Source organism: Nannospalax galili, unplaced genomic scaffold, assembly GCF_000622305.1.
Source record: "Nannospalax galili isolate Female #2095 unplaced genomic scaffold, S.galili_v1.0 scaffold553, whole genome shotgun sequence".
NCBI classification, from domain to species: domain Eukaryota; kingdom Metazoa; phylum Chordata; class Mammalia; order Rodentia; family Spalacidae; genus Nannospalax; species Nannospalax galili.
Genome location: NW_008336313.1, coordinates 5,079,201 through 5,097,208, shown reverse-complemented (window position 1 = coordinate 5,097,208; position 18,008 = coordinate 5,079,201). Strand labels below are relative to the sequence as shown.

At 41.5% G+C, this 18,008-nt stretch overlaps 1 protein-coding gene across 1 annotated transcript in view; it reads left to right on the top strand.

The window, feature by feature from the left end:
- Ube2u (ubiquitin conjugating enzyme E2 U) overlaps positions 1-17,757 on the top strand; it is a 64,487-nt gene extending 46,730 nt beyond the window's left edge. Inside the window, exons 7-9 of the mRNA XM_017797624.1 lie at positions 1,538-1,619; positions 12,751-12,845; positions 17,440-17,757. Coding sequence (XP_017653113.1) covers positions 1,538-1,619; positions 12,751-12,845; positions 17,440-17,621 — 359 coding nt within the window. The 3' untranslated portion in view covers positions 17,622-17,757. The remainder of the gene's footprint in view (positions 1-1,537; positions 1,620-12,750; positions 12,846-17,439) is intronic.
- The last annotated feature ends 251 nt before the right edge of the window (positions 17,758-18,008 follow it).

Sequence of the window (18,008 nt, the reverse complement as noted above, 5' to 3'; positions counted from 1 at the left end):
GATGATAGATGATAGATAGATAGATGATAGATAGATAGATAGATGATAGATCAATCGATCAGTATATGTGGATATGTGGCAAAGGTTAAGAGTATTTCATGGAGAAATTATCAATGCTTTAAGCATAGCATGTTTTCAGTAAATTTTATGTGAATTTAAATGAGGTTGTAGAGCTTATAACTAACCATATATGTATGAGCCCATGATATAATATGATCTCAAAAAATACTAATGCAGATAGAAGCTGGATTGATGGACATGCAATGCACAGGGAGGAAGCAATTCCATGTGCATCTGACCTATTTAAACTAAAGTCAGATCCTGACTTGCGTATGCTGAGGATGGAACCCCAGGAGATCATCAAACATACACTCTACCACTGAGCAGAATTCTCCACTCTGGACATAAATTTTAATGGGAACATCAATACATGTTCCCTACTAGAATAGTGAAGATGGTTGTCTCTAGAAAACCAGGTTCTAAAAAACGTTGAAGGAACTGAGGCCTCTTTGAGAGCTATCTTCTAATCTTAGAGGCTCACTCCCAGGGAGAGAGATGAACTTGCTGAGCATGACTCCAGAACGCAGAACTGGGCTAGAGGTAACCTCAGATCAAGGCAGGATGCTGGGTCCTTACCACCAGCCATGGGAGTGGACAGTGTCCCAACAACACGGGTTCATTCCCTTTCATAGGCAAAGGAATCCTTCGGGGTTGGGAGGATCATCTGTTTGAGCTTCTTGCTTTGTGGAAGATGGAGGTCTGAAGTGTCACTTGGTATATAGCTGAGTCTGCCTGGTGTGCACAAGCCCTGGGTTTATCTCCAGCTCTGAAAACAAAGCAAAGTAACAGTTTTCAGAGCAGGAATGGTAGTGCTGTTACAATCCCAAGACCTAATTTTTCACTTGAAGTGCTAAATTAGAAATTTGTTAAGTTATAACACCTGTGGTTTTCAGATGAGTTATCTTACTACTTTATTAGGTAACATGTTACCTAAGGAATAGGTAAATGTGGCTTGTCCAAGTCAGCTAGAACAGGACCAAGGAAACACAAGGCTGGTTTTCTTACAAGTGTTACAGCAGAAGGAACTTGGGACTTCAACACAGGGTCCAGCACAACTGAGCACCTCTAGTTGGTTGCTGTGAGTCACCTGGTTTGTTTGGGGATACTCTGGCTTGCTCGAGGTTTCAGTTTGTTTGTGTGGCACTTACCCTGAACGTATCATGAGCAATTCTGTCTCGGACTGGTTATTGGGGTCTAGGGAAGGGAGCTCAATCCAAAACAATGGTTTCTCATCAATTTTATTTGATTGCTTAAATGATATTTAAACTAATGTCATTTTAACGAAAACAATTTCCAAGTCACAATCTACTTATTTCAATGAAAAGAATACATTTGGAAAGTTTCTGAACATTGTAATATGAACTATGTAGTGTTGGGATTGCCACATACCAATATAACGAGCAGTGAATGATTTTCAACTTTGAACTATTACTGAAGAATGTGTGACCAGTTTCTTTTTCTAATAATTTAATTGCAGTGCTTAAAGATCCAAATTTCATGGGACAGTACTATAAATGGAAGAGATGCAATCTGCAACATCCCCGACAATGGAAGTTGAAGTAAGAGATTTCAAGTGCTTTGATGTATTATGGCTTTGACCTTGATTGACCATGGCTCTGCTTTCTATATCTACTGAGCCGTTAGAAGAAACTCTGGGGATTAACAATGTGTGTTTCTCTAAGCATGAGAATACTAAGACAGTCTAATTTCCTTTCATGGGAACCCAGGTAGGAAATTCTTGCTATTTATTAGCTGCCATACATGAAGACAAGACTTGAGCTCCGGTGAAGAGATCCCGCAGTCTGCTCCTAACTTTATGCATCACCAGTTAGCTTTTGTGCTTTTTCATAGCTTCAACTTTGTTTTCCACAGATTGCTTATTCAGGAACCAAATAGATGCAGTCTCTTTATTCTTGTGTGCTTTTCCATTTTTTATATTTCATCTTTTTTTAAATTGAATTTTTGCAATTTTGATACAGATAACTTGATGGTATTGAGATCTGTGCCCCTCTCCACCACCCCCCCATGTTCTTGTGTGCCTCTAAAGAGTTTATTGGGAGGGTTGGGGATAAAGTGCTTGCTGCACAGGTTTGAGGACCAGGGTTGAGACCCCCAACACCATGTAAATGCCAGGTGAACGTGGCAGACACCATAATACCTGTGCTCAGAAGACAGAGACAGGGGTCCCAGCAAGCCATCTCTCTAGCCCCCCGTGTTTTGTTTTTGTTTCTTTGTTGGGAATGAGTGTTAGTTACTTTTCTCATTGCTGTGAACAAATGCCCAACAAAAAAACTTAAGGAAGGAAGGGGTTGTTTGGGCTCACAGTTTGAGAGTACAGACCATCATGGGAGGAAAGACGGAGTGGCAGCCAAGTAAGGAGGTTGGTCACAATTGTTCCAAAGTCAGGAACCAGAACTAAATGTATACTTTCTATTTTAGCCAAATTGGTGATCTCCAGGTTCAACAATAGACCGTGTCTCAGTAGAGAAAATCAGAGAAGACACCCTGTGTCAACCCCTAGCCTACACACATATGTACACACACATGCAAACATGCATGTACATAGGCACACACATCACACCTATACACACAAAAAAACTGTTGGGGTGTATTCACTGTATAAAGTGGTAAGTTTTATGATGACTTTTTCATTCAATTATAACATACACTTAGACCATGTTAGCTCCTGTTTCTCTCCCCTGTCCCCCCTCTCCTGCTAGGTCCCCTTCCTCTGCCCAAATAGCCCCCTTCTATTTTCACATTGTGTGCATGAGTATATGTGTATGTGTATGTGTGTGTGTTAGTGAGTGTATGTGTGTATGAGTGTATGTGTGTGTGTTTGAGTGTGTGTACGTGTGTGTATAAATGTGTGTGTTTGAGTGTGTGTGTACGTGTGTGTAAGTGTATGCATGTGAGTGTGAGTATACATGTGTGTATGTTTGTGTGTGTGTATGTTTGTGTGTGTGTATGTTTGTGTGTGTGTGCACGCGCGCATGCACACATGCACTGGATTCCACATAGGAGAGAAAGCATGTGAACTCTTGTGCTTCCATTCATGGTGCTCAGTGAGCGTGCCACCTTGAGGCCAAGAGGGGAAGACCCTCTTTTGCACTCATTATCACCTTGCATTTCTGCATTTCACATGTGCCATCTCCTTCCGATGTGAACAGGCGACCCTGAAACAATGAACCATGTGCTGACTTTGACTAGAAGCCTAATAGACTTTCCTATCTTTTTTCCCCAAACTTTTTTTAATATTTTATTTTTATTTTTATGTGTATGCGTGTATTGCCTGCATGTAGGGAAGTGCACCCATGTTGTGCAATGCCCATGCCCACGGAGCTCAGAAGGGGCTGTTGAATGCCCTGGAACTGGAGTTATGACCAGTTGTTAGCTGCCATGTAGGTGCTGGGATTCGAACCTGGGTCTTCTGCAAGAACAACCAGTGTTCTTAACCGCTGAGCCATCTCTCCAGCCCCTTTTCCCCAAACTTTTGTAACAACTTTTCATCAAAGTGAAGAAAAACTTTCCTGCTTTCATGATAAAGTATGGGTGGAGAAAAATTTGTATTAAGCAGAATTTGAAGAGGTACAAGCATTTTTTTTTTCTTGAAGGCATGCTTCAAGTTTCTTTTAGAGTTGAAAAAGTTACTCAAAATATAAGGTTAATATTGCTTTGATATAGCTTTCTTTTTATTTACTTTAACAGAATTGCTTGTTTTATTTGTTTGATCATTGGTTCGTTATGTAATGCCAGTGTCCCTCAGAACCCAAAGATTTAGAAAAAATAGGACTTTGTCAATTTCAACTAATTTACGGACTTATAGGTGTGGTTAAAATAATTGGAAGCTGCTTGAGTGCTAGAACATGTCTTGAAATACTTATTTTGAGATTACAGGTCAAGTTATCATGTCATGGGCACAGTGATCCTGTCGGAATAAAATCTCACACCTTATGCCATCTGGTGGCTGAGGAGAATATATTCGGATCAAATGATACTTGCTTCTTGTAAATTGTGGAACTGATTAGTCAAAACAGATAAAAAAGCAACCATTTCAAATAAAGTTTCTAAAAACTGCTACATTTATGTAATTTTATAGTATAAATATTGGAATATGCAAATAAACAGAAGCATGGCAGAAACCAAAAGAATAGTGAAATTCAACTTCAGATAATTATCAAAAATTCCTAATGTTCATCAAAATACATGACATATGGTAAGCTAGTCAATTCAGAGGCTCAAGTAGAAAATATTTTCAAGTGAGTAATTTTGTATGTATGCCATATAGCACCTTTATGCAGCACTATGCTTTTTAAAAGAGATTTATTATTTATGTGTCCCTGTGTGTGTCTGTGTGTGTATACATGTATGTGTGGGTACCAGCAGAGGCCAGAAAAGGGTGTCAGATCCCCTGGAGCTACAGTTACAGGCAATTGTGAGCTGCCTAACATGGGTGCCAGTAACCGAACCCAGCTCTTCTGAAACAGCAACAAGCATGAACCACGGAGTCTTCCCTCCAGTCCCCTTTGTTTTGTTTTTGTTTTTTTGTTGTGGATTTGTCTTAGTTACTTTTCTTATTGCTGTGAACAAATACCCAACAAAAGAACGTAAAGGAAGGAAGGGGTTGTTTGGGCTCAGTTTGAGAGTCGAGACCATCATGGGAGGGAAGACAGAGTGGAGCAAAGTAAGGAGGTTGGCCACAATTGTTCCAAAGTCAGGAAGCAGAGATGAGCGCTGGGGCTCAGCTCACTTTCTCCTTTCCCCCTTTTAATTCAGCCCAAGACCCCAACCCAAGGGGCGAACATTTTCGGTGACTCTTCTTTCGCAGTCAAACCTCTCTAGAAACAGGACAGGGCCAGAACTATGTCTTCTTAATGATTCTAAATTCAGTCAAGTTGACAAATGAAATTAACCATCATGGGTTGGTGGGGGAGTGGCTCGCTGTGCTATTGGGGATAGAAGCCAGGGCAGGACCTTGCACATGCTAGACAAGCCCTCAGCTACTAAGCTAAATACCCGGCCCTTTGTTTTCTTGAGACAAGGTCTTGTTATATAGCCCAGATTAGCTTTAAACTAACCTTGTAGTCCAGGCTAGACTCAAAACTTGCTGTCCTCTTGCCTCAGCCTCGTAAGTGCTAAGATTACAAGTATGTGCCATCACGCTTGGCATATCTGTGTTTTTACTAAATGCTTGAAAATGCCTTCCTTACACTGACATTTCCCATTTAAAAAAAAGAGACATGGGGTTGGAGCTGTGGCTCCATGGTTGAGTGCTTGTTTAACACACGGAAGACCACAGGTTAGGTCCTCAGCATTGCAAAAATTAATTTGTTCATCCATCAGAAAGAAAACAAAAGGCAAATGGAGGATCTGTTATTTGCACAGTGTTGAGGAAAGAGACTCTTTTTCTCTCCTACCTGTCTTATCCTTCTCCAGTCGCTCCCTCCAGCCCTCTGCCCTCATCAAGCAATACCTGACTCTTAATCCATACTGAATTATTTTTCTCATTCTTATTCGGGTGTCTAAGATCTCTTTCTCACAGGGTCTTCTACCTGGAGTATCTCTCCCTGCAGTCTTTGCTGGTGCCCTGAGTTAGGACTTTGTCTTCGTCAGAACGTGGCCTGTGGCATGTTTAAGTGCCAGGGCCCTGGAGCTGGGTCACCTGAATCTGAAAGCTGGCCTGTCTGGTTAGCACCTCGGGGACTTTGAGCAACTTATTTGACTCTTTTGTGCCTCAGTTTCATCTGTTAAATGGCGGTCATAAGTGCCTACCTTCCAGAGAGGTTGTGAGGATTCAACAGGTCAATATATGAAGCTGCTTTGGATGCTCTCTGGTGCACAGACATGCCCCTGAGACTTCCTCTTCCTCATGCTGATGCTGCTCTGGCCCTTGTTCCATTCATGGATGGAAAATCTATCTGTGGAAGCAGCAGGGAGAGGAGTCAGAATCTTGGTGAGAGTCTTACCTTCTCAGACTATGTCGCCTGGACTTAACACTACCTTCCTCCTAAGCTGTTTTGCATTGAGTCTTAATAATATCATATATCCAAAGCCATAGGGCTTGACACATCAAGAAACATCAGTTCCTGAGGCGTGGGGGATATGAAAGTTAATGCCCCCAACGTTTCACAGAATGAAAATGGTCTCTGACAGAAAGATGTTAAAAATGTAACTGTTTCTCAAGTGAGAAAACAACACCTAGCTGACCACATTTATCTTCCTGACTCTTTGTAGCCATGGTTTTTCCTTCGCCTGCTCCATGCCCATCTCTCTCCTCCCGCCACAGCAGGGTGCCAGGAAGATCCAGCTCAAACATCTCCGTCTCTGATATGTTCAGAGGTCCTAGTTCCTCATGACCTCTCCTGCTGCTCCTGTCTATGTCAGCACCCGTGCTACACAGATTCCTCTGTTCATGTGGCACGCTCAGAGCAGGGACATTGGAATGCTCTGCATTCTCTACACTTAGCATGGTGCATGGCAAACAGCGGCTACTCAGTTAACATTCTTTGAAAAATGCAAGCATATCTTGCATCACCATTTACTATTAGAATTAAATGCAAATTGATTTTCAAAAAAGATGGAATTTATGCTGTGGACTTCTATTAAGGTCCATTGTCATAGAGAGCTGTGGTTCTATTTGGGGAGTTCTAGGGTATGGTCATAAGCAGAGATTCCAAACTGAAAATATTACTGTCATAAATATTTTATACAAATTCTTGAGTCTTGCATGCATTTTGATTACAATGACTAGAAACCCATTGTTATCACAACCAGCTGGCAAATATTCACCAATAAGTCATTCAGTGTGGTGCTCATTTCTCAGACCTTTTTAAAATGACATCCATTTGAATATTCATAAATGCTTTCCTAAGATATGGAAAGAATATAAACGTAAAATCTAATCTGCAGTTTGTATTTATTTTCTCCATAGAAATAGTAAAATTGTAAAATCAGAAACCAATGAAGGTTATTTTTTAGCATGTTCTATCTTCTGCACAAGGAAAACTGTTGTACTTTTCAGCCAATAATTAACATGCAGCAACAGAAAGATCTGCATCAGTAGTCGAAGCTCTGGCAGTCAGCAGGTTATCTAGAGCTGTTAATTCTAGTGGAGTTTTGTGTTCAATATTGTCTATTAAAAGAACATTACTCCTGGCACCGGAGAGATAGCCCAGCAGTTAAGAGCAGTAACTGCTCTTGTAGAGGACCTGAGCTTAGTTCCCAGCATCCACATGGCAGCTAACAACTGTTGGTAACTCCAGTCCCAGGGCATTAGATACCCTCTTCTGGTTTCCATGGGCATTACACTCAAGGGGTGCACTCACATACATGCAGGCAAAACACTCATACACATAAAAAATAATAATAACAAATAAAAATTAAAGAATATTGTTCCTATGCCCAGGGGTTAGATTTTTATAGTCTGAACCTTAAATTTCCCTCAAAAGAATGTGCTTGAAGGCTTAGTCTATGATGCTATTGGGAGCTGGTAGACTCTTTAGAGGGTAGGGTCTAGTAGCAGGTCATTGGGGTATGCTTTTGAGAGAAACATTGAGATCTTTGCTCCTTCCTCTGTTTGCTTTTTTGTCACCATGAAGTAAGCAGCTTTGTGTCACCATGACATCCCGCCTGGCCAAAGCTCAAAGTGATGGGACCAAGTGACCATGGACTGGAACCATGAGACACAACAAATCTTTCTTCCTAATAAATTGAATATCTCAGGAATTTTGTCACAGTAACAGAAGTTGAGAGGTATGGAGGGAAGAGGATGGTAACATCCATGTGCCAGTCATTTCCCTCCATTCCTAATGTTCTGCTGGAGTTGATAGGCAGGCTGTAAGTGAACACACAAAGATGCCCGTCAGCTTCCTGAAAAGCTACAGCTAACAACCCTACATCCCATCACTCAGCCTGCCCAGGCACATAGCATCAAACCAAAGCCGCTTGCCTGCATTTTCAGCTGGGTTACCACCCCTGACACTTTCTTCTAGAATATTCTGTAAATGAATTTTCCTTAATTTTACCAAGAAGAAAAACTGAGGCACGGAGATCAACAAAACTGTGCCAATGAGCACAAACCTTATTTGAAAATTAAAGCAAGTATTTCCTACTGGCCTACTAACTCATACCTAACTGAAAGATTAAAATTTTTCAGGTAAGTAAAAATGCAAGCGCAAACAAAGTCTACCTTTTATTGAAAAGTGATTTTTGTGTGGGCATCAGCATCAAATTAGAATCAAACAATTTCACTTTCTCCTACATAAAAAGATTAATATTTGTGCTGCATCAAATATCAATATGAAGTTTTCTTACATTTATAAAGCTTACTTTGGACTTATTTGTCCTGTATTTTAAGCCAAAGAGTTAGTACATATTGTTTTCAAGTTGCTTTAGTGTCTGATTTTGACTGGTGTGTGCACTTTAACTCATAAAATGTAGATAATCTTTCTCTTAGTGTAGTTGATTCCATTTTTCTCCAGTTGCATGAAAATCACCCATGCTGAGCACATTCATTTGATGCATTAATGTGTGTGTGCTGTCCTATTCAGAGTGATCAGGTTTAAACAGTGCTCTCATAGGTTTACATAATTGTGCATTTAATGCGTTTTAAAGGCATTCCAGCCTTTTTATTCCCCAAAGATTAGACCTCAAGCGCCATCTTGTGTTTAAAGGAAGTTAGCACCAGAAAGAAAAAAAGAGATGAAGGAAAAAACAGAAACAAGGAGGAAAAATCCCTTTTTAAAAATGGGTTGTACCAGGCATGGTGGTGCACACCTGCAATACCAGTACTCAGGAGATGGAGGCAGAAAGATCAGGAATTCGAGGCCAGCATCAGCTTCTTAGAGAGTTCAAGGCCAGCCTGGGCTACGTGAGATTCTGTCTCAAACAACCAAGTGGTAGAACACTTGCTTAGCATTTTTGAGGTAGAGGGTTTGATCTCTGGTACCACAAAAAGAAAGAAACAAAAAGATCATGATAAACAATTATATTTCTTCCAGGTGAGTGCTTGGATGCTTTTAGAGAAAGGGAACTTGGTACTTCAAGAATCGTTCACGTGATTCTAATCCTCCTCCCGTCTAGTTTACTTCTGACACTTGCTAGTTCAACCATTTCTAGTTCTTTCCATTTGTCTGCAAAACTGTCAGAAAATTAGAACTCATATCCTCTCTATAAAGATATGCAGACAAGGTTAAAAAGTAAAGCTACAGTTCTCTAAGGTTACACATTTCCTAATAGCTGAAGTTCAAACCTTGGCCTGTCAAAGCCATGGCCAGGCACCAGGAAAGAAACTGAGGACCCCGGGAAGACGGCTACAGATGGGGAGAAGGTGCAATTCAAAGGCAGCAGAACAGGATTGTGGCCTTTCCTGGTGTGTGGCATTTTGCCCTTTCTGTCTCAGAAGAGGGATGCCACCGTGTCCTCTGTTCCATGTTCACCTTTTGAGAATAAATATATCCAGTTGCTTAAACTTCTTTTAATGAATTCACTAATTTTTTTCTTTTTTGTTCCTCTTATGGAGAAAATCGATTTTGCCAATTTCTCTCAGAATATAGCTCCAAAAGTTCGGTGTGGATTTGTGGTTATGTCACAGGATTTGGTGGCCCCTCTTATCAACACCATAGTTTGAGATTACTGCCCTCTCTCAGCTCTTGGGGAAGAGTTTTTCTGAATCAAAAATGTCTTGTGGCTCTTCTGACTGATTCTAAGAAAACTTCCCCCTTGACTCTGCTCCCACAGTCTGAACAGCTCCCCCATTTGCTCTCTCCCTTCCATCCTCTTCCTCTCACTCTCTTCCGCCCTCTTTTTCTCCTTACTTTATTCCCTCCCACTCCTTGAGGTGAGAGGAGGGATGGCATATTAAATCTTATTTTAGTAGAAGAGAGGAATGAGAAGAAGGCAAGAAACTCCATTAAAACATGCTACCAAAAGTTAGGTTGTTAATGGAAGGACAAAATGATTTCATGACTCTTGTTATGTGCATAAATCTACTTTTCAAGAACTTGCTGCAGTTTACAGTGCCATCAAAATTATGTAAGATTTTAAAATGAATGAGCATTAAAGGGCTTTTGTTTTACTTTTTAACTGAATAATAATGGCGTTTTACTTCATAGTAATTTAATTTGCATTTCCTTAGTAACACTAAACACTCTTCTGTTTCTAATTTATGGATTGTTTGATGGGTGGTTTGTTCGGAGAACTGATCTTATGTAGCACAGGATGTCCTGGAACTCACTAGTTCCGTCTGGGCTTGTACTGTGGTTTCTCCTGCCCTTGCTTCCCCGGTCGGTGCTGGATCTACAGGTATGCACCCCCACACCTGGCTCATCCATTATATAAAGGGGAAATGGAGGCTAACAATAAAAGCAGTGAGTGTACAAGCCTGACCACCACCGTTCCATCCCTGGAACCCACGTAAAAAGCCTGGTGCGGTGGCACATGTCTGTAACCTCAGCACACCTGTAATGAGATAGGAGGCAGAGAAAGAATTGCTCAAAAGTTCACAGACTAGCTAGCCTGGAGTAGGCAGGACAGCAGCAGAAGCAAGAGACATCCTGCCTTGAGAAGGTCAGAAGCATGTCCCAAAAATTGCCTCTGTCCTCTGACCTCCACATTTGCTCTGTGCTGTGTGCACGCCCACACTCATACATGTCCCCACCCCACCCCCACACGTGCACACACACACACACACACGTGCACATACACACACACACAGATTAAATAATTTCAAAAGATAAATGCATCAGTTGTTCATGACTAAAGAGACAGTTGATGGCTAGGCGTGGTAGCACACGCCTATAATCCCAGCACTTGAGAAGTATGGGCAAGAGGATCTGGAGGTCAAGGTCATTCTCAGTTACCCAGAGAGTTCAAGGCTAACCTGGGTTGCAAAAGACGAGAGAGAGAGAGAGAGAGAGAGAGAGAGAGAGAGAGAGAGACAGAGACAGAGAGACAGAGACAGAGAGAGACAGAGAGAGAGAGACAGAGAGAGAGAGAGAGAGAGAGAGAGAGAGAGAGAGAGAGAGAGAGAGAGAGAGAGAGAGAGAGAGAGAGAGAGAGACAGAGAGACAGAGACAGAGACAGAGACAGAGAGAGACAGAGAGAGGAGGAGAGGAGGAGACAGGCTGACAGAGGGAAAAGAGATGAACGCACCATCCTCTCTACCAGCTTGTTTACCAGAAGTCATGAATGTGTGTTAGAACTTTTCCTTGGTGTAAGCTAGAGCCCCTCTCCCCCATTTATACCCACCCCTCACCAAATCACAGACTATGATCTTGTTTCCAAAAGTCATTTCTGCAGTTGTAATTAATTAAGATTAAGCTATACTGAACTGAGGTGTGTTCTATATCCAAGACTTTGGTCTCTTCAGAATACACACGTAAAATCCCAGCCCTCAGGAGGCTGAGGCAGGAATAACAAGTTTGAGGCCTGCCCGGATGACACAGTAAGACCTTGCTCAAAAGAAACAAAAACAACAAAACAGTGGAGAGAGAAAAGACAGAGATATACACAGGGGAAGCAGCTCTGTGACATCGTGCAGGAGAAGGTTGGAATGATGCAGCTCTAAGCCAAAATCACCAAGAGTTGCTGGGAGCCAGTAGGTGGGAAGAGACAAGAAAGGATTTTAGGATTCCTGCCTAGAACCTTCAGAGGAGACAGAGGCCCTGCTGCCAGCCTGATTCTAAATGTCCAACCTCTAGTACTGTCTGCTGCCGTGGTAGTCTTTTTATCTACAGTTCAGTTACCTACCTAAAGTCAACCACAGTCTAAAGATACTAAGTAGAAAAATTCTAGACATAATTCATAGGTCTTTAAATGCATGCTGCTGTGAGTAGGTGGTGGAATCTGGTACCCCGACTCCCACCCCCACCTTTGCACCCAGGGTGTGTATTCCGTCCAGCACTGCAATGCTACCTGCCTACCTGCCACTCAGTATCTATCTTGGTTATCAGATCCACCTTGACAACATTTCAGGAAACTCCATTTTCCTTAACAATGACCCCAAAGCACAAAGGCAATGATGTGGTAATTTTGACATGCCAAAGTACCATCAGCTGCTTCCTGTAAGTGAAAATTCTCAACTTAATTGAGAAAGAAAAATTAGGCTGAAATTGCTAAGATCAAATATTCTATTTGTGAAATTGTGAAGACAGTAAAAGAAATCTGTCCTGTGTTGTTGCACCTCACACTGCAGACACCAGAGCAACAATAACAGGTGCTTAGTTAAGACAGAAGAGGCATTAAATGCATGCATGTATGTACCAGAGGAACGCTGTACACATAGCGCCTGGCATTCTCTGTGATTCCAGGCATCCACTGGGCATCCTGGACCTATGAAACACAAGTAATGGAGACTCCATTTTAAGTCACCAAGTTTGTGATGGTTTTCTCATAATGAACCTTGTTGTGCAACATGCTTTTACTCTTACAACACGACTGTGTTTACAATATCAATCTTCACCACATTTGGTTTTTCTCACTACTATTCTTTTGGAAAGCACGGAGTACTAAAATGATTTCACTTTCTGTCAGTCAACGCCAAGAATGATGCCTTGTTCTAAACCCATTGTTCCAAGTCTGTGCTCTGCCTTTCTGTTTCATTCAACTTGCTTGTTTTACCTTCCTCCAATGTAATGTACACATCTCACCATTTATCTGAGACTTTAGATAGCTTGTTTTTCCTCTTTGCAGGTTCGGGGTCGCCAAGTGTCGGTTTACAAGAGGAAACAGATTGCCTCATCCAGGCATTCATTTCGGCGAAAGGACATTTACCTGCCCATCTCCAAGTAAGTTGAATTCAGCTTATTTTAGATCTAAGCTATTATTCCTAATAATAAATTTAAGCTTTTGTTCAGTTCCAGTAAGTTTGAGTATGTGAGGCCTAGTTTGGTGTTCTTTTTCAAACTTGCTTCAACGCTTTCGAAAAAACTAAGTTCGATAAATCAATTACCTGGGAATTAATGATTTCTAAATTGGAATTTTTAGTACTTTCAAGCTTACAGCACTTTTTAATAATTAATATACAATTTGAAAATTTAAGGCTCAGTTTCAAAATGTAAAAAAGTAGCTAAAACACTTTAATGCTTGAAAACTGACTCCTCACATTCATTCTAGATTCAGAGATACAGGTAATATGGGTGAAAGGCAAAGAGTAGTGAAGTTATGGGTTTGTGTTTTTCAATGAAACCCTGTGAGTGGTTGGGATAGATGGAAGACAGGTCAGGGGAGGTAAGAGAGAGCTGGTGGCCTATAACAGAAGTCAGCTAGTATGGGGGAGGGAACAGCATAGCATTTAGAGTCAAAGGACTTGGGTTTAGACCCCAGCTCTGTGTGCTATGGGAAAGTCTCCCAACTTCTGGGCTTCCGTTCCTTCATTTTCAGCTTGGTTGTGTCCCAGAAGAGGCTCTGTTATCACTACTTTCTAACAACTGCCCCAGTTCATAGGATTCTTGTGACTAAATGACTCCATGTGTGTAAAAATTCTTTGTAAACTGTAAAACATGAAGAAGCATTAGTTGCTGTTTCCCTTGATGCATGTTGGTTCAAACACCTCAGTAGATAAATGCCACGCACAGCACTAACTTTCACTCAGTGGTTCTCCACAGATCCCACACCAGCCCCACGGCTTCTACCCTTCCCACTGTCCTGATTTTCCCCTACCCCAGCAGCACCTCCTCTCCTCCCGCTCTCAGGCACATTCAGAGTTCCTCCTCTAAGTGCCTACCTCCCCTGCTTCTTGGCTACCTGTAGACTCAGGGTACTTGTAAGGACCTGAAGGATGCCATTCCCTCCGTCCTCTTCTGTTGCTTCCTTGATGTGTCTACCCTTTGCTTCAGTCTCTGTCTCCCAGCAGTGCTACCATTTTCGACCTGTGGATGTGGCCATTTGGTGAAGCTGTCAAGTATGGTAGTGTCTGTCCATGCTTTGCCAGACTGGTCTCCACAGCTCAGATGTGCTAATGTCTTCACCAGATCTAAAATCCCTTCATTATTTTCCATTTCATTTTAGATAAAATTCTTTGATATGGAAGGCCTTTGATTTTCCCACATCTATCTGTCTAAATTAACATCTCTTACCTAGTGGTCACAGTTATTTATTCTCTGTGTATTTTAATGTTTTTGAAAAGCATGCTATTTCTTCATACCTGACTCCAAACACTCTTTCTTTCTCTACTTTCTAGTACCTAGGCATCTTTACCAATTCAATTCAGGTATAGGATGAGCATCCTTAATCAGAAAACCTGAAACCAGAAACATTCCAAAATCCAAACCTTTTTGAGTGTCAATATATGTTGTTCCATGCATAAAATTATTTAAAATGTTGTATGCAATTGCTTTCAAGATATAAATTATATGTGAAACAAATTTTATGTTTAGGCCTGGGCCGTGCCAAGATATATCATTATACAGAGACAGATATTCCAAAACCCAGAGCACTTTTGGTTTTCTATATTTTGGTTAAGGCATACTCGACCAATTTTAGCTTCTCTAGAGAACTTTCTGTGGGGTTTTCATAGGAGTTCTGCACAGCCATTACATGCTCTGTTTTCTATTGCTATGTAACAAATTACAACAGCACACACTGTCTCACAGTTCCTATGCGCCTGGAATTCTGGCACATTTTAACTTGATCCTCTGCTTAGGGTCTCATAAGGCTTGTGATCCAAGTGTCAGCTGATCTATATTCTCACTGGAGGCTGGAGTGGGGAAGGCTCTAACTTCAAGCTCAGTAAGGTTGCTGGCAGAATGCTTTTTCCTCTGTCTTTTGGATCGAGATCCCTACTTCTTCCTGGATATATACTGGGGCCAACTTTCAGCCCTAGAGGCTGACCACAGCTCTTTGCCATGTTGACTTTCCTAAACATGCCATTAAAGAGAGTCTTCAGAGCAAGTTGGCCAGCAAGACGCCACCTATGTCATGAAATATAAGCATGGTGGTGAGATCACCTTTGGTTCATTGGTTCAAAGTGAGTCAGGGACCCAAGCACATTCACAGGGAGGGGCTCACACAAAGACGAGAACACTGAATGCAGAACCTGGCGGGGGGTGGGCACAAGTTGTGTCATTTATCCTTTGGTATATAGTGGGCTCCTTGAGAGAAAAGGCAGCTAACCTTTCTATCTACCCAGCACAGTGCTTGCCACATATTGTAGCTATTCAATGCCCGTGAGTCAGAGTGAATGAATGACAGGATGAAGTAGAGTTGTAATGCTTTAGCAACCATACGATTTTATCAAAAGGAGATGAATCAGTAAGTGTGCAAAGGAGAGGTTAAGTTAGAAGGGAAAACATGTTAAGTGAATTCCAGAAACCAATTTGATCGCCAGTACTGTACCTTGTCCTCACTGAAAATGAAATAGACTGTTCTTTGTATCCATGCTGGAAGGGACTGTATCTAAGACATTGTGGTAAGTTTGATTATCTTTCAGAAATATTCATTCCTGCTCCACCACCATGAGTATCACGTGCTTCCCTGACCTTCCACTTTAAGTTTGGCCCTGGGACTTGCTTTGATCAATAGAATAGAGAGTGTGAGGAGTGTCCAGGGTTCAGAACCAGTTTGCATGATGCAGCTGCTCCTTCTCATTCCTGCAACAGTCACAGAAGCATGTGTAGGCTAGCTTGCTGGCCACAGAGAAAGATGTGAGGCATGGAGCTGAGCCTCTCCCACCAAGTTTGCCAGACATTCCCCACCCCGAAACAGTCAATTCCCAACTAAATTGCAGTTGTGCAACCTAAACTCACACCTACCCCTGTAGGCTGCTGACATAGGATTTTTTATTGCATACTAACAGTGAGCTTGCTAGGGTATCCAAAAGAATGTGTGATTCAAAGAAATTATGTATCTTTTGCAGAAGAGTTAGCATGTCATAGGTCACCAATGAGAAAAACTCACCTGAGATTTTGGAAATGGGGGGAAGAAAAGGCCATTATCCTTGGGACACTGTTTATCAGGCTTCCTTGGACATGGCTATTCTGTTTATCTCCACAAAGACCCACTTCCGTGAACTACCCTCCTTTGTTCCTCTTTGGGCAGCTGGATGAATGCATTTCGTTCTCTGACTCCCCCCTCATGTCCGTGAGCCAGGCTAAATGAAGCACTCTTCCTGTTCTCTGACTGTATCCTTCAGACCTTCCTCCTTTGGATTCTCTTCCATATGAATAACTCTGAATTCCTACTTGTGCTACTTGTAATGACTGTTTTCCTAATGACCCAGATAGATACCTGGAATTCATGGAAACTACCTCTCACCAAATAGGCAGAACCTACCAATTATCAGTTTTTTACTGAAATTAAAATGCAAATCACAAGATGCAGGCTTTCCAGAAATCCACCCTGAAAAAATATATAAAGCAATTAGAATGTATTCCTTAATAACTTGTTTTAGTAACACACCAGCCAAACCCATATCTTTATTACTGTGCTTTTGAAGTGGCATTTCCTAAAACACAAGTGTAAGCCAATGCATATAAGTATAGGTCAACCTGGTGAATTAATAAAGAAGGAAAAGTTGAGAAAAATTGAGAACGACAAAGGTCATTGTAAGATGTGCAACTTAGAAGGTTTAAAAGGGTGTGGGGGTGGAGAGACAGCTAAGAGTTGGTGTTTACTGCTCTTGCAGACTGGAGTCTTGTTCCCAGGACCCACAATAGGCAGCTCACAATCACTTGTAACTCCAGTGTCAGGGGACTGACATCTTTTTATAGTCTCCATGGACATGGGCACACATGTGCACACACACACGCACACACAGATACTCAGAGAGACATAAATAAAAATAAAATAAATATCTAAAAACACACACGCACACACAGATACTCAGAGAGACATAAATAAAAATAAAATAAATCTCTAAAAAAAAGAAAGAAAGAAAGAAAGAAAGAGAAAGAGAAGGAAGGAGTTCCAAGCCATCCTGGGCCACAAAGTGAGATTCTGTCAAAAAGAAAGAAAGAAAGAAAGAGAAAGAAAGGAAGGAAGGAAGGAAGAAAGAAAGAAAGAAAGAAAGAAAGAAAGAAAGAAAGAAAGAAAGAAAGAAAGGAAGAAAGAAAGGAAGAAAGAAAGAAAAGGCTGGAGAAGTAGCTCCGTGGTTAAGAGCTCTTACTGCTCTTCCAGAGGACCCATGTTCGGTTCCCAGTATCCATGTCTCCTAACTGCAGTTCCAGGCGATCTGACACCTTCATCTTGACTTCTTGAGCACCTGCACTCACATAGCATAGATCACACAGCCATACACATATACACGTAAACAATGAAAAGAAACAATGAAGCTTATATGTCATCTCTCAGGTAATTGTCAGTATTGGGCTACCCATAGGAGAACACCGCTCGTTTTTCCTACTAAATCCATTAAATTTCTGTTTTTTGTATCTCCTACTACAGTGGACGCTTCTTTTGAGTCTGAAATAGAAACTGACGCAGGGATTTGTGAAGCAATGCAAGAGTGGAAGAATGAACACTCACCAGAAACCATCGGCTCCGATGAATCTTGGGAAAATGAAGTGGACAACCTGGTTGCATGGACCAATGCTCTTGACATAGATTCTCTAGACAATCAGGACTAACCGCCCAGATTTTAAAAACACACAACTGCATGAAACAACTTTGAATGGCTTTCAAAGCTTGGGTTCTGTTCTGTTTTGTTTTGTTTCCCAATTGACCTCAATTTCTTTCTGTAAGCACAAAAATACAATTATAAGTCAGCGAGTATGTTGCTTTGGAGTTTTCAAGCTCTAATCCTGTTTGGAATTAAGTTAGTCAAATTAGGGTGCTCACTGCTGCCTTCGGTCAATGCTGGAACACCTACTCCCACAGTGGGTAGGCTATGGGAGTTAAGTTCTTACTAGCAACCATTGGAAAAAGACTGGAGGAGGAAGAAAGGACTAGAAGTTTCAGAGGTTGTATGTAGTCCAAGCAAAGGGACCTATGAGTTTACCCACACCTGCCTGGTG